Source organism: Lolium rigidum, chromosome 3 (genome assembly GCF_022539505.1).
Source record: "Lolium rigidum isolate FL_2022 chromosome 3, APGP_CSIRO_Lrig_0.1, whole genome shotgun sequence".
In the NCBI taxonomy this organism is placed as follows: domain Eukaryota; kingdom Viridiplantae; phylum Streptophyta; class Magnoliopsida; order Poales; family Poaceae; genus Lolium; species Lolium rigidum.
Genome location: NC_061510.1, coordinates 227,697,675 through 227,711,149, shown reverse-complemented (window position 1 = coordinate 227,711,149; position 13,475 = coordinate 227,697,675). Strand labels below are relative to the sequence as shown.

Genomic DNA, 13,475 nt, shown 5'->3' with positions numbered 1-13,475 from the left:
AGATTGTTAACTAACTGCTCTGCATCATATCACACATATAAAAAGTCTACACTAAAAGAACAAGACAAATTAATATTGCCAACTAAGGATCAGGAGCATAATTCTCTGCCCCGCGTCGCTCCAGACCCAAACCCTAGCGCCACAACACCCTCTAGCCTTCCGTCCTCCCTCATTGCCGTATGAGTGACCACCGGGAAGCCGTGCGGATGCTGAGGAAGGTGGCGGCGAGGATCTCGTCGCTACGCTTCGCGGTGGAGGACTCCAGGATCTGGGTGGCGGCCCTTCAGGCATGGCGACGACGTGCTTGCAGAAGGCATCATCGCGGGTGACTCTGTCCATCGGATTCGACCCCTTGGGAGGTGTGACCACGGCGGGCGGCAGCGTGGAGATGTTCCTCCCTGTCAGATCTGGTTCGGTCTTCCCCTTCTTCTCTCTTTCTCTCTCATCCACCGGTTTTGGCTAAAAGCGAGGGTTGCTGCCTGATCTGGAAGGCGGTGGGTGTTTGTGGTTTGCTCGAGACCGGGCGAAACCCTAGGTCGGCTTGCCCAGCCCAGCGGCAGTGACGCCTTCGGGTGCCATTCTTCCTCCTTGGAGGTGTGGCTGAGGTCCCTTGTTTATACCCCGAACCACCTCCGAGGCGAAAGACCAAAATCCCGCAAGTTGGGCGATGTCGAAATGCCGCACGCCGTGTCCTACTTGGAGGTGTCGCCTGGGGAGTGTGGTGCTCGGTGAGGGTAGCTGAAGGCGGGAGCTTTGGTCATGCGAAGTTGCTCCCGGTGGCTCTCTTGCTACTCGCAGGCTATCCAAGGGTGGCGGGGGTTTGGCCGATGTGGTCTTCTCCCCCTTGCTTAGGTGACCATGCTCTAGGGTTGTCCCATGGCTCAATTTGAACACTTATCCAGCTCTCGGGTGAGCTTCTCTCATGTCCAATGGTTCTACAACTTTGAGCCAAGGCGAGCGGGTAGGGGAGAACAAGAAGGTGTTTGCTGCTTGCATTCGAGGGTTTCTTCCACGACTACATTCTCCATTATACTCCATGCTAGGGCCTCGTCATGCCTTTTATGTTCGTTGTCTTGGCGTCGAAGAGTTGTAGTCTACGCTTTGCAAGTTTCTTATGTGCTTGTTTGTAGTGTTGATGGTGCTTCCTTTTATCGTTCATTCGTCTGTTATGTTGTGTTGTGTTGTGTTGTGTTGTGTTGTGTTTGCATGAGTGACCTTGTTTAATCCCTGGCATGTTGATGACTTCGCTAATTTAAAGCCGGTCTCTTCTTGAGCCTATTGTCTAGAAACATGATTGCCAACTAACTTTTAAGAAATATGTAGAAAACAAAATAAGAAGAAATATAGGATCGCCAACTCATTCCAATACCGAGCCCGTATTTTGTACACACATCATATACTATGCACCGCAGTATTTTTCCTTGACATCCTTCCTTTTTTCCACACGTACAACCATTTTCCTTAATACGTGTCGCCATTTATAATGGTACCAATAAACTTGCACCGAAAATAAGAGGAGACACAAAGACTTGGCAAAAAAAACCCAAGGTGCTGTCTACTTTTTTTTTTTTTTTTGAGAACTGGTGCTGTCTACTAGTAGTAGCAAAACCTCCTCCCCTACTTCTCTGCTTCCCCTGTCCTCGCTGCAGCCGCAGCCGCAGCAGCAGCAGCCGGACTCCTCCCCCCGCCGCCGCCGCCGCTCTCTTCAAATTCCCGACGAATTCTACCCGAAAAACACATCATTCTTCGCGCCGTATCGTTCCCTGCAGCCGCCGCCGCTCTTCCTCGGTCCTACTCTGGGGTTCCAGTGCCGCTGCTTCGTCTTCCCATCTCTCGCCGCGGAAGAGGGGCGGAGGTGGCACTCATGAAGAGGCTAGTAAGTACGTTTTCTCCCGTGATTTTCGATCGCCCGCTTCGGGTGATGGATTTCTTCCTGTATCCTGGTCACTCTTTCGCTGCTCTCCGCGGCTTTGCTGCTCCGTGATGTGTCGGCTCTTGGATTCTCGTTTTTGGTGCTTTATGCGCGTGGGTTCTTGATTTGTGCGTCTCCCGTGTGATCCGTGCCCAGTCTGGGATCTCTGCGTGGGGAATGGCATATCCTTTTCTTGCTTCATGATCGTTCCTCTTGAGATCTTGTGAGCGAAGATGCGATTTCCTGTCCTTCTTGATGTGTGCCTCCCGAGTATGCCTGTTTTTTTTTTGGAACAGAGTTTGGAGCATTGATCTGGAACAGCCATGCTAATTTCTTGCCGTATCCATGGCATTGGCGTCCTTCAGGTGGTTCTGGCATGGGCGCTGGCCTTCGTTCTCACCTCAGTCAACGGCGATGCGCGGCGGCAATGGAGGGAGCAGGGGCCGCCGGGATCGCGGCCGCACAGCGTCACCATCACTGAGTTCGGCGCCGTCGGGGACGGCAGGACCCTGAACACTCTACCCTTCCAAAACGCGGTCTTCTATGCCCGGTCCTTCGCCGACAAGGGCGGAGCGCAGCTCTACGTCCCCAAGGGCCGGTGGCTCACCGGCAGCTTCAACCTCACCAGCCACCTCACCCTCTTCCTCGAGGAAGAAGCCACCATCATCGGCTCCAAGGTAACGAGTTCTTGTCTATTTTCATGGAATTGTTATGGTGGTAGTTACAGATTCTGCTTTCACATTGATTTTAGGAGAGGAGTCTGTTCTTTGGTTGCATGAATCTCAGGATACCTATCCTTTTCAGCTGCATTTGCATTGAATTGTTAGTGATTAGGATAGACATCATGGATATCTTAGTCAGACATGATTGGTGGATATACCTGAGGAAGTAGTGACTTTGACATGTGCAATATGAGGTCACAAACCATGGATTCGTCTGGGAGGTGAAATGTGGTTCGATTATGCTCTTTGTTGGCATGTTGGATGGCAAGGGGAAATCCTATGCAGATACCCCCATCAGTACGATTCTAGTTGGCTGGTTATTTTAGTTGTTTCCTTCTGCTTTGCCATTGACAACTGAGTGTTTGAAGGTGAAACTTACCTGTTTGTTGTGAGGGATGTGGCTAAGAAGAGATAATTTCCTTTCACAGTTTTATTGAAGTATAGCTGTGATGTTTCATTATGCGTGAACAAAAGCACGTGCTTGCTACTCTGCTGTTCCCGCGCAGACTGCAATTGTTTGTTATTCATATATAAATTCCTTGCGTGTCGTGTGGTTATGTTTTGTTTCTTGTACGTAATTTGATAAACGACAAATATTTTAGTTATACATATTTTGAGTTGTGGAAAACAATATTCTTCATACGTGAAATTTCTCCATTTCTGAGTGCTAACGACATTCATATGTTTTTTTCCCTCACTACAGGAGTCATCGCAATGGCCAGTTGTGGAACCTTTGCCATCTTATGGACAGGGACTAGACCTTCCAGGTCCTAGACATCGCAGCTTAATAAATGGATACAATCTAACCGATGTTGTTATTACCGGTAATTCTCCTTTTGCATCGTGCTGGACTATGTCACATATGCGTTTTTCCAGTTTTGATGACCATTGCCTGCTTGGATCCACTTGTCCCAGGGAATAATGGAGTCATTGATGGCCAGGGATCAGTATGGTGGGATTGGCTTCGCTCTCATGAACTGAACCATAGTCGCCCTCATCTCGTGGAGTTTCTGTATTCCGAAGAAATTGTGATCTCAAACTTGACATTTTTAAACTCACCAGCCTGGAGCATACATCCAGTGTACTGCAGGTGCATTAGCATTAATTAACTTCATACACGGGATGTGATTTGGTGACTGTTAGTCAGGCATATACTAAGTTTTACTTGTGTTTTATGTTTGTTGACCAGCAATGTAAAGGTTCATAATGTCACAATTAAGACCTCGTTGGATGCTCCATTCACTGATGGCATAGTTCCAGGTATGAGTCTAGTGTTGGGCACTGTTTCATGTTAACACATTGTTTGATCACATGCTAATTTTTGAACCCTACTTTTAAAATAGCATATCTGAATTTATTTTGAGTTGGTATCGTGCACTAGTATTTAATGTACTTATTCTGATAAATGAAGTACTAGAAGAATTTCAAGGAAACTGACACGCCTTTTTTTCTATGCTATTTGTGGTTGCCATTTGAAAGTTGGATATGTATATGTTTATTCCAAAAGCTAGTTAACGCAAGTAGTTTTATCAAGAAACATAAGTATTCTAAGGCTTGTTAATGATAGTAGTTTTATCAAGAAACATGAGTATTCTAAGGCTTGTATGTACCATACTCTAGATTTCAAACCATGGTGTTAACTATTTTTAAGTGGTGTAGAACTGTTGCCTTCCAAGTTTTTTGTTGTCCAAATAGATCTCCATACGTATGAGGAGCATTTACTTACTTTTTGAACTGCATCCTTCTGTCTCCATTCCATAGCTATGAGTAGCAAGTTTTACTTCTTTACTAATGGCTCATTCCTTAATCCAGATTCGTGTTTGAATGTGCTCATCGAAGACAGCACCATTAGTGTCAGTCATGACTCTATCTCAGTCAAAAGCGGGTGGGACAAGTATGGTATTTCCATTGGAAGGCCAGCCTCGGACATTCATATCCGCAGAGTGGATCTGCAAGCGTCATCTGGTGCGGCACTTGCATTTGGGAGCGAGATGTCCGGAGGGATCTCAGATGTTCATGCTGATCACCTAAAGATACATGGTTCTAGTAAAGGGTTTTCCTTCAAGACAACCCCTGGCCGTGGAGGTTACATAAAGGAGGTAGTCATCTCGGATGTAGAAATGGATGGTGTCCTTCTGGCCATTGAATTCACAGGTAATTCGTCAAGCCATCCAGATGATGATTTTGATCCATCTGAGCTCCCAGTGATTGATCAAATCACCCTAGAGAACATGGTGGGGACAAACATCTCGGTTGCTGGAGTTCTATCAGGAATCGAAGGTGATCCATTTACTGCCATCTGCCTTTCCAATCTCAGTTTCTCGATAGCTGATTTGGCTCATTCCAGTCCCTGGTCTTGTTCCAATGTTTCTGGATACTCTGAATCAGTTTTTCCAGAGCCTTGCTTGGAACTTGATACAGTGTCCTCAAATTCTTCAATTTGCTTCTCCCTTGCCAATTACAGTGCCCTTGCTGTGGCATAGTCACATATATAGAGTATTCTTGTGTTCATCCTTCGCTTTTCTTGCCCCAGTCCTTGTACAATTCAGAAACATTAAGCCTCTATCACCATCTTTTTCGCAATTCTTTCACAATAAATGTGTCAAAAAAGAATCATACCAGGCCACCCTCTTATGGGGCCAATGCTGGGATCAGAAGATGCATAATGATTGTGAGGAAGAATCAAGTGGGTTTGTGGACAGCTAGGTGCTTGCTTGTACAGCTACATTTCTTCATTCAATCTGTAAGAAAATTTTCTTTTTGGTAGGGGCTGAGTGCACAACAGTTGCTGCAATACTATTGTCATTTGGTTATAAGTTATCAAATCATGGTTAAATTGATCTGTGTATATACTGTCTCCATGTGAGCTTCAATCAATCGAATAAACAACATCACATGTCATCTTGGAATTTGGCATCCTGGCTATGTATGCTGAGCTAGAGGTCTCCCTGGTATAATTAAAATTTGCTGTCAAATGGATTGTTAATCTGATGCTGATGGCTCCATTTGTCCTCTGCTGGGCACGTTATTATTAGCTTGTCCTTGCTGCCGCCATGCTGTACTCCAATGGGGTCATGTTAGGCTGCCAATTGTGCAATCTTCAACTGCCAGCTGCTACCGAACAGCTGATAAATACATGTTGTGGTGTTGGTGTTGAGCTGGTCATGCTGGCCTTTTCTTGTACACTTTTTCGAGGAATCTCTTGATGTCAAGGAGAAAAAAAAAATGTTGGGGCTTCATTATTCTCTGCATGGCTGCCACAGGTGTTCTATATTGCCGTCACCAAAAAGTTTAGGTTCCTACAAGATATTCTACAAAAAGAAGCATTAGATTCCACTTGGTCTATAGACTAGTCTCTACCGAAGTAGTAGTTACTCTTGATTATTAAAAGAAACCTTGTTCTTTTTGGTCTCTATGCTATAGCCTTATTGAAGTGGGTACTTGGTTTAGCCAGACCCTTACTTTGTTCAAGGGTCCTATTCCAGCCAACTAACATGCCCTAAATGTATTCTAGGCTTATGATGGCTCTAGGATCAGTCAAACTAATATAGATTCAGTAGTATGTCACATTCCAACTGTTGCAGTTTAGTTACCGACTGCACGTAATCCAACCGTCAAGGCTCGTCCTATATACTTGGGTCGGTGATTGACTTGGATTTTTTTAGCTGAGTTTACCCTAGATATACTTGAAAGTGCAGTTTTGAGTTATAAGCATCTTGTACCAGGTTGTTATCGTGGCTTGACAGGTCTATATGCGAAATGTCCCTGATATTTCCATCAGACATGCCTGGAATCTTTCCGTCTCAATCAAATCCAGTTCCCAACTCAACTACCTTGGTTTGACAGGATTGGCATGAGCAGCGACCAAGCAGTGACAACAACCAATAGCTGCTTTCCATGGCCAATCTTTTTTCCCTTAGCCCACTACGCTAAGGTTTCTTTTAAAAGCAAACAAGGAAATTCAAGGGATTCCAATCTTAACAAAAATTCCTATACTTTTGGGTGAGTTTATCGATTCAACCTGTGGTAATGTATTTTCATATACCTATATCATCAGGAAATGCAAGCTATTTTCCATAACACATATACTTGAACAATTAGTTTTGACAAGCTTGTGGTACCAGTTCAAGAAAAAAGATCGGGCAAACCGTTTTATTGGATAATAGTACATAAATACGCTAGTACAAACTAATGCTCAAATTTGTGATTTTGCCAACTGGAGGGAGTATTAGCTAATCTTACAAAGTGTTGCGTGCTTGGAAGCTGTCAGCTTCGTCCCAACTTTTTCATGGCAAAACTGTAGCATAGTTTACATAAGAGTTAATAATGGATTCATCATATTTTACAGGTTGAATTTGCTACGGTCAGTATATGTTTTACACTGACAAAATTCAATATTCTCCTATACATCATAGTTCTCTCCTACATAATAATAAGCCGATTGAGAGGGATTCTCCTTAGCAGCGATGGTAGCGCCTTTTGGCTTCGGGGTTCTAAGCTAAAGAATCATATCTGATCATGAGCCGATGATGTTGAAAAGTGGCGTGGTCGAACGAGGCTGCTGTCAGAGTTGCTGCTGCAGGGAGCCGACGGTCAGGGATTCAGTCATGTTCTGAACAATAAGCTGAAACGGATACACGATCAAGTTTCAGAACGATAATGATGATCAAGGATGTTTGTTCATGATTAATTGCTGTCTTCCATAGAAGAATGCCAAGGAATTTTAGTGGAGGAAAGAAGCAAGATCTTATTTATGCATGAGCTGGTAGAGCATGGCACTCACTTGGGCGGACGGCGGCTGCTGCTGGTGGTCGTACATGGTGGCGCCGCATGCCGCCGACGCCCAGTTCTGGAAGCTGGCCTCGTCGCCGGGCCTCGGCATGTCGTAGTGGCCGCCGACGAAGTCCATGGCCGCCGCATTGTCGACGTGCAGCTCCATGTCCGGCCGGAAGAGCCTCTCGTTGAGCAGGCTGGTGTGATCGAAGGCGGACTGGTACGGGAACTGCGCGCCCAGGTGCAGAGACGTCGGGCACTCGCCCTGGCTGAACTCTGGCTGCTGCTGCACCGCCGCCGACGCCTGCTGGTGATGCTGCTCCCCGCCGTTCGTGTCAGTCGACTGCTTGCTCATGCTGAAGTAGCCCGGGTAACTCTGCAGCGACGTGCTCGTCGAGCATCCGATGTCCCTGCATGCGCCATAGACGATTGCAAATGTTCTTCAGATAAAATGCTATGAACAATCTTGTGCCAACCACCAAGAGCTCAGTCTCGATCTCACCTATGATGGATCAAGCTGGGGTCTTCAGTTAGCATCATAGGTTGCTGCCCATCGCCACCGCCGCCATTGTGGAACCATGACGAAGCGTTCGGGTCACCGGTCAGGCCCAGAGGGAGCTGCATGTCGTTCTGGAACTGAAATCAAATGATATATGGGGAATGAGTTTGATCAGATATCTGGAAGCGAAACCAAGATGTTCTGAACTTTTTGAAACTGAATCTTGTTACCTGAGCTGCAGCACACTGTAGGCCCATCAGATGCTGCTTCGTGAAGTTTTCCTAAGCATACCCAACACAGTGCAAAATGAGATTGAATTCTTAGGGAGACCAAATAATTTACAGAATTTAATACTTGGGATATCGAGCAGTTAACTGTTATCCTGAACATTGTGTGTATCGTGCATTAAGACCGGTCGGAGTTAATGAGAATTCTTTAGGGATATCTCTACCTTATGAATTCCGATGCGATTAAGAGATTCTTTGAGAGATTGCTCCATTGCTCTTATATGGTCGATATTGTCAACCTTCTCAGGATCGCTCCAATAACTGAAGAAACAATATGCCACACTGTTACACTCCTCACACTTTCTGGTTTTCCCCCAATTCTTTGTGCATGGTTACAATTAACTCTACCATAAAAGCAAAAATATGTATTAAAAAGGCCCCTTATGAAGATCATGTGCTATGAAAACAAATAATTTAGATAGCACTGAATGTGAAGATTTCAACAGATATTCCTCTTTTTTTAGGTAAAGAACATATATGTCTCTACTTATTACATTGAATCAAGCAATAGACCATCCAATTTTATGAGCTGCTTAAGTGAGTTGATGCTGATTAACTACCTGAGACGCTTTTGAACATCTGCCATTTGACATTGCAAAGCACCAAGATGACTCGATAGTTCCTGTGAAACAATTCAACCAATAAGAATTAGGTACCGAAAACCAGAAAGAAGGAAATCCACGAGCTGTTCATGATCCTAGCTGCGCCTATGTTGAAATGTACCTCGACCGTCTGACCCCTACAATAGATTCAAAAGCACTATAAAGTGAGAATCTTTCGTAAGAATAACAAATTTCTGCAATCATGTATCTCTCTTGATATCTGATGTAAATTACTAGCAAAATTACCCGGAGCCTAAGAAGTCCTGAATGTTGACATCATGGTCTAGCTTCTTGAATGTCTTTTTTAGGGCCTTTTGGGAACAAAAGCAGACTAGTCAGTGAATTCTCAAACTTAATATGCTTAGGAAAAAGTACCTTGATAAACAACTATATTTTTTGACATAACATACTTCTAAGCTCTCCAGCTTCCTGTTAACAGAAAGGAAGAATTTCAGTTGGAATCTAATTTTTTTTATCGATTCAGAAAGTAAACAGAACAAGTATGCAACTAAAGTACCTTTTAGCCCTTTCCTGAGGAGTTTGTTGTGCATACTTTCCAATGACTTCGTCTATGGGGCTGCAAGTGGAATAGTGTATCAGGTATACATGCAATTCTGATTAACCTCTGCTGTCCTAAATCGTTAGCACCCCATATATATCTGAAAACATGCTAGATATACAGATAAAACGTCGTTTTTTTCTATAATTTCATCTAAAAGAGAAAAAGTGGAGTTGCTTGATATTAAACCTATAAAACTGAATGGGTGCTTCAGTCAGAAATTTAGTGCCCGTATGGGACTGGTTAAATTCAGAATAGGTATTTTCCCTCAAAACAAAATATAAAAAGAAGAAATACGCTCGATTGTGTTGTAACAGTTACATGATCAACCACAAAATCGACCAATTCAATCAAAGAATTTCACTAAAGAAGTGCAACGATACTCATAAAACAGCCAAGGATATTGGGTTTGAGAGAAATTTTAACTTGCATCTCTTTTTGGCCTGAAATCTATAAAGAATCAATTTACATGAGCCAAAACCATTACCTTTTGTCGCCGACGCATATGGTCGGCTTTCCGGCGGGAGAGAACATGAGGAGGATGAGATCAATGTCGCAGAGTATGGATAACTCCTTGGCCTTCTTGAGGATCCCTGACCGCCGCTTCGAATACGTCACTTGCCGGCCGCTGCTGTTCTCCAATTTCTTAATCTTGAGCTTCACCCTCCCCATGTTGGAGAATTTCCGAACAGAATCCCCCTCTTTAAACGTCACAACTTTCGCCAATTATGACAGAATCCGATGGAATCCAGATGGGGAATGCGTGTGTTATCGACGTCGCAGTAGAGCATGGGAGCATGTGACGATCCAATCGCTCGATCAGGAACAACAGGCCAGATGTAAACAAGAAAGAAAAATTCTTCCTTGTTTGGTGTGATGCAATCAAATCGGTTTGGGAGATCGAGCCGGGAAACAGGTGGGGATGGCCAGAGGGGAGAGATCGAGCCAAGAACCGGCGAAATCGGCAGTTCTTGGGTCGATCGGGCGGGAGAGAAGGGGACGAGAAGAGCGATAGGGGTCAAGAAGGAGAGAGCGAAAGAGGTGGGGAGGGAGAGTGGTGTGGAGGGAGAGAAGGGCAGAGAGAGAAAAGCGCGGGAGGGGGGAGGTCAGGGTCCAAACTGACCGGGCGAGAAGGGTTCCGGCAGTTGGAAATGTTTTTCGTTTTTCTCCAACCTCGTTTTCTACGTGTTTTTCTTTTTACTCTCGTATTTTTCACACTAAGATTATTAGTTTTTTCTTTTGCATCTACCTTCATGTATGATGTATCTATAAAACCAAATTAGGTATGTGATGTTTCACTAGTTCTCCTTTTTACCGTTTGACAATGATGAAACATTCCATGCATTGCATGTGTGTCATTTGACTATCTAAATGAGTCGATCAAATTGGAGCCTAGAGCTCGAGATGAGAGCAGTGGGGATCTAGAATTTTGTCACGGGTAAGATTCACTAGAAGCACAAGTTGTACTTCAAGTAGAACTTTTGGTAGGATCCCACTTCCAGGACTTACAAATCACGATCCTAATGATAAACTATTTTTAGAATCAAAATATTCAATATAATTTAAATATCCCGCTAGTCACTGCAGGCTCGTCACGTACACATGCATGTAACACCATGTTTCCTCAGTTACTCTGCCCACTTGATGTCGTGTCTGCATGGCAAAATGACGTGATGCGGTAATTCTTCAGTGCGTGAGTCATTGATATAACAATTATCTAACACCGACTTCTTAATATTATATTTCCGAGATAAATATTGCAGGTCTAATAGTATGCTCTCTTCGTTTTGTCGTGCATTTAATTTTAGATTTTTGAGACAAGGTACAAACGCATGAATATTCAATCTGCACGAGGATGACCATTGGGGGTCTGGCTGGCGACGCGCCACCCAAACGCCGTCGACGGTAGAAGTTGTCTACTCGCCGGCGCCGACGAGGACGCCGTCGATGGTAGAGGCTGTTTGCTCGCCGGCGAGGTTCACCGGGAGCCGTTTCTGGGTGTTGCAGGCGGACGATGATGAGGACGGTGATCTGGAAGATGGGGAAGAGGGGGTAGGTGGAGATGGTGGTTCGCCGACAGGAGGAGGAGATAGATCGGCGACCTATCTATGTCGCACTCCATCGCCGGCGCGGGATGCGGACCTCGTCGAGGATTCGTCTGAGCTGAACCGGCGACAGCTGAAACGGCTTAGGAGACGGGATGGGCAGCGCATGGCGGCTAGAGCGGCGCTCTTCTTCTTCCCCTGCGAAGGTATGAACACGTCCCCTTCGATGCCGTTGGGCATTCAAACGAAATTGGTTGTGATCAAGAATCCGGTACTTGAGCCTATTGTGTTTGTTGATGAAAGCATGGATGGTTGGACAGTAGTTCGTCGGCGACGTTGGTCGCCGGCGTTCGATGCCAACCTCCGAGATCCGCGGATGATGGAGGGTTCAAATTTACGTTGTGTGGGCCAAGCTGGGTTGCGGGCTTCGGTCAACAACACTTTGCGTTTTTCCGGCCCAAATCAGTCTTGACAAGGAAGGTCAGCCGCCGACCAGTCGGAAGGAATTCGGGGTCCCAGGCTAGCCAAAGTCGGAAACAACATCACTGGATTTGCGTTTCGAAGATTTTTAGGTCTAGCCTGGAAGAAGTGCGAGGCGGCGGCTCCGGTTGTTCGACGGCGCCGTGTCGAGGTAGTGATTGACGGGGATGGTGTCCGTGGTGGATTCAATCCGGGCCGCGGTGCTTTCAACCACGGGCGAGGAGGCTATGGTGGTGGCCACGGTGACTTCGGCACTGGCGGCGGCCGCGGTGACTATGCCAATGGTGGTGGCCGTGGTGACTACGGCAATGGCGGTGACCGCGGTGACTATGCCAATGGTGGTGGCCGCGGTGACTACGGCACTGCTAGGTGCGGATATGGTGCCGGTCGCGGCGGCTATGGACACCCTCGTGGCGGTTTTGCTCTGCGGGGACGCCACCAAGGTCCAGGGCGTGGTAACGCTGGGTATGGAGTTGGCCGGGGAGATCAAAGCAATGGCTTCGTCGGCTTTGGAGGAAACATGAACTTTGTCCAAGGGGAATCTAGTGCCTCGGCGGGTTCAGAGTTCAATGGGAATTGGGGAAGTGCTAATGGTGCTTATTAGAGGGGTGGGAATTTTAATAGCAACAACAACAACTATGGAGAAAACCACCAGCGATGGAATTCAAGTCGTGGTGGGGCTTATGTGAATCGGAATCGGGGGCAGGAGACGGAGGGTGCTATGCGGGGCGGCATTGATGCTGATCTCTTACAACAAACGGTACAGGCGGTGGTGGCGGCTGTTACAGCGGCTACAAAGGAAACCGAAGCACCAGTAGTACATGTCCCAGCGGTTACTGTAGCGCATGATTCAGGACCGGCTAATGTTGATGGTCAGAATGTGGAGGCACCGGTTGTGGTGCCAAATCCCACGGTACTACATCAAGAGGGGGCTGCCCAGATGATACTCGATGGTTCTGAGATGATAGTAAAAGACATGGAGAATGAGGCTCAGAGAGCTTCGAAGAAGAAGAAGGAGGATAAAGCTGGATGTTTTAGGTGTAAGAAGCCTGGACATTATATTGATGATTGTCCCACACCCTACTGTGACATTTGTGAGTTGATACGTCTCAAACGTATCTATAATTTCTTATGTTCCATGCTACTTTTATGATGATACTCACATGTTTTATACACATTATAGGTCATTATTATGCATTTTCCGGCACTAACCTATTGACGAGATGCCGAAGAGCCGATTGCTGTTTTCTGCTGTTTTTGGTTTCAGAAATCCTACAAAGGAAATATTCTCGGAATTGGACGAAATCAACGCCCAGGGTCTTATTTTTCCACGAAGCTTCCAGAAGACCGAGGGAGAAACGAAGTGGGGCCACGGGGCGCCGACACACTAAGGCGGCGCGGCCAAGGGGGGGGGGCGCCACCCTAGTGTGTGGCCCCCCTGTCAGGCCTCCGACTCCGCCCTTCCGCCTACTTAAAGCCTTCATCGCGAAAACCCCAGTACCGAGAGCCACGATACGGAAAACCTTCCAGAGACGCCGCCGCCGCCAATCCGATCTTAGGGGATTCAGGAGATCGCCTCCGGCACCCTGCCGGAGA

General features: G+C 46.2%; 2 protein-coding genes across 2 annotated transcripts; one reads left to right on the top strand and one right to left on the bottom strand.

Moving 5' to 3' along the window:
• The first annotated feature begins 1,651 nt into the window (after positions 1 to 1,651).
• LOC124703092 (probable polygalacturonase) lies at positions 1,652 to 5,552 on the top strand. The gene is made up of 6 exons (XM_047235298.1): positions 1,652 to 1,876; positions 2,278 to 2,589; positions 3,338 to 3,458; positions 3,550 to 3,724; positions 3,824 to 3,894; positions 4,447 to 5,552. Exons 1-6 carry the CDS (start codon positions 1,865 to 1,867, stop codon positions 5,115 to 5,117), a joined length of 1,362 nt encoding a protein of 453 aa, XP_047091254.1. The 5' UTR covers positions 1,652 to 1,864; the 3' UTR covers positions 5,118 to 5,552.
• Positions 5,553 to 7,198: 1,646 nt separating this feature from the next.
• On the bottom strand, positions 7,199 to 10,026 carry LOC124699048 (agamous-like MADS-box protein AGL65). The gene is made up of 11 exons (XM_047231420.1): positions 9,842 to 10,026; positions 9,313 to 9,372; positions 9,206 to 9,224; positions 9,042 to 9,106; positions 8,917 to 8,932; positions 8,754 to 8,815; positions 8,358 to 8,454; positions 8,137 to 8,187; positions 7,910 to 8,043; positions 7,418 to 7,817; positions 7,199 to 7,258 (listed from the first exon to the last, which is right to left on the bottom strand). The coding sequence occupies exons 1-11, from the start codon at positions 10,024 to 10,026 to the stop codon at positions 7,199 to 7,201; spliced, it is 1,149 nt and encodes a 382-aa protein (XP_047087376.1).
• Between the last annotated feature and the right edge of the window lie 3,449 nt (positions 10,027 to 13,475).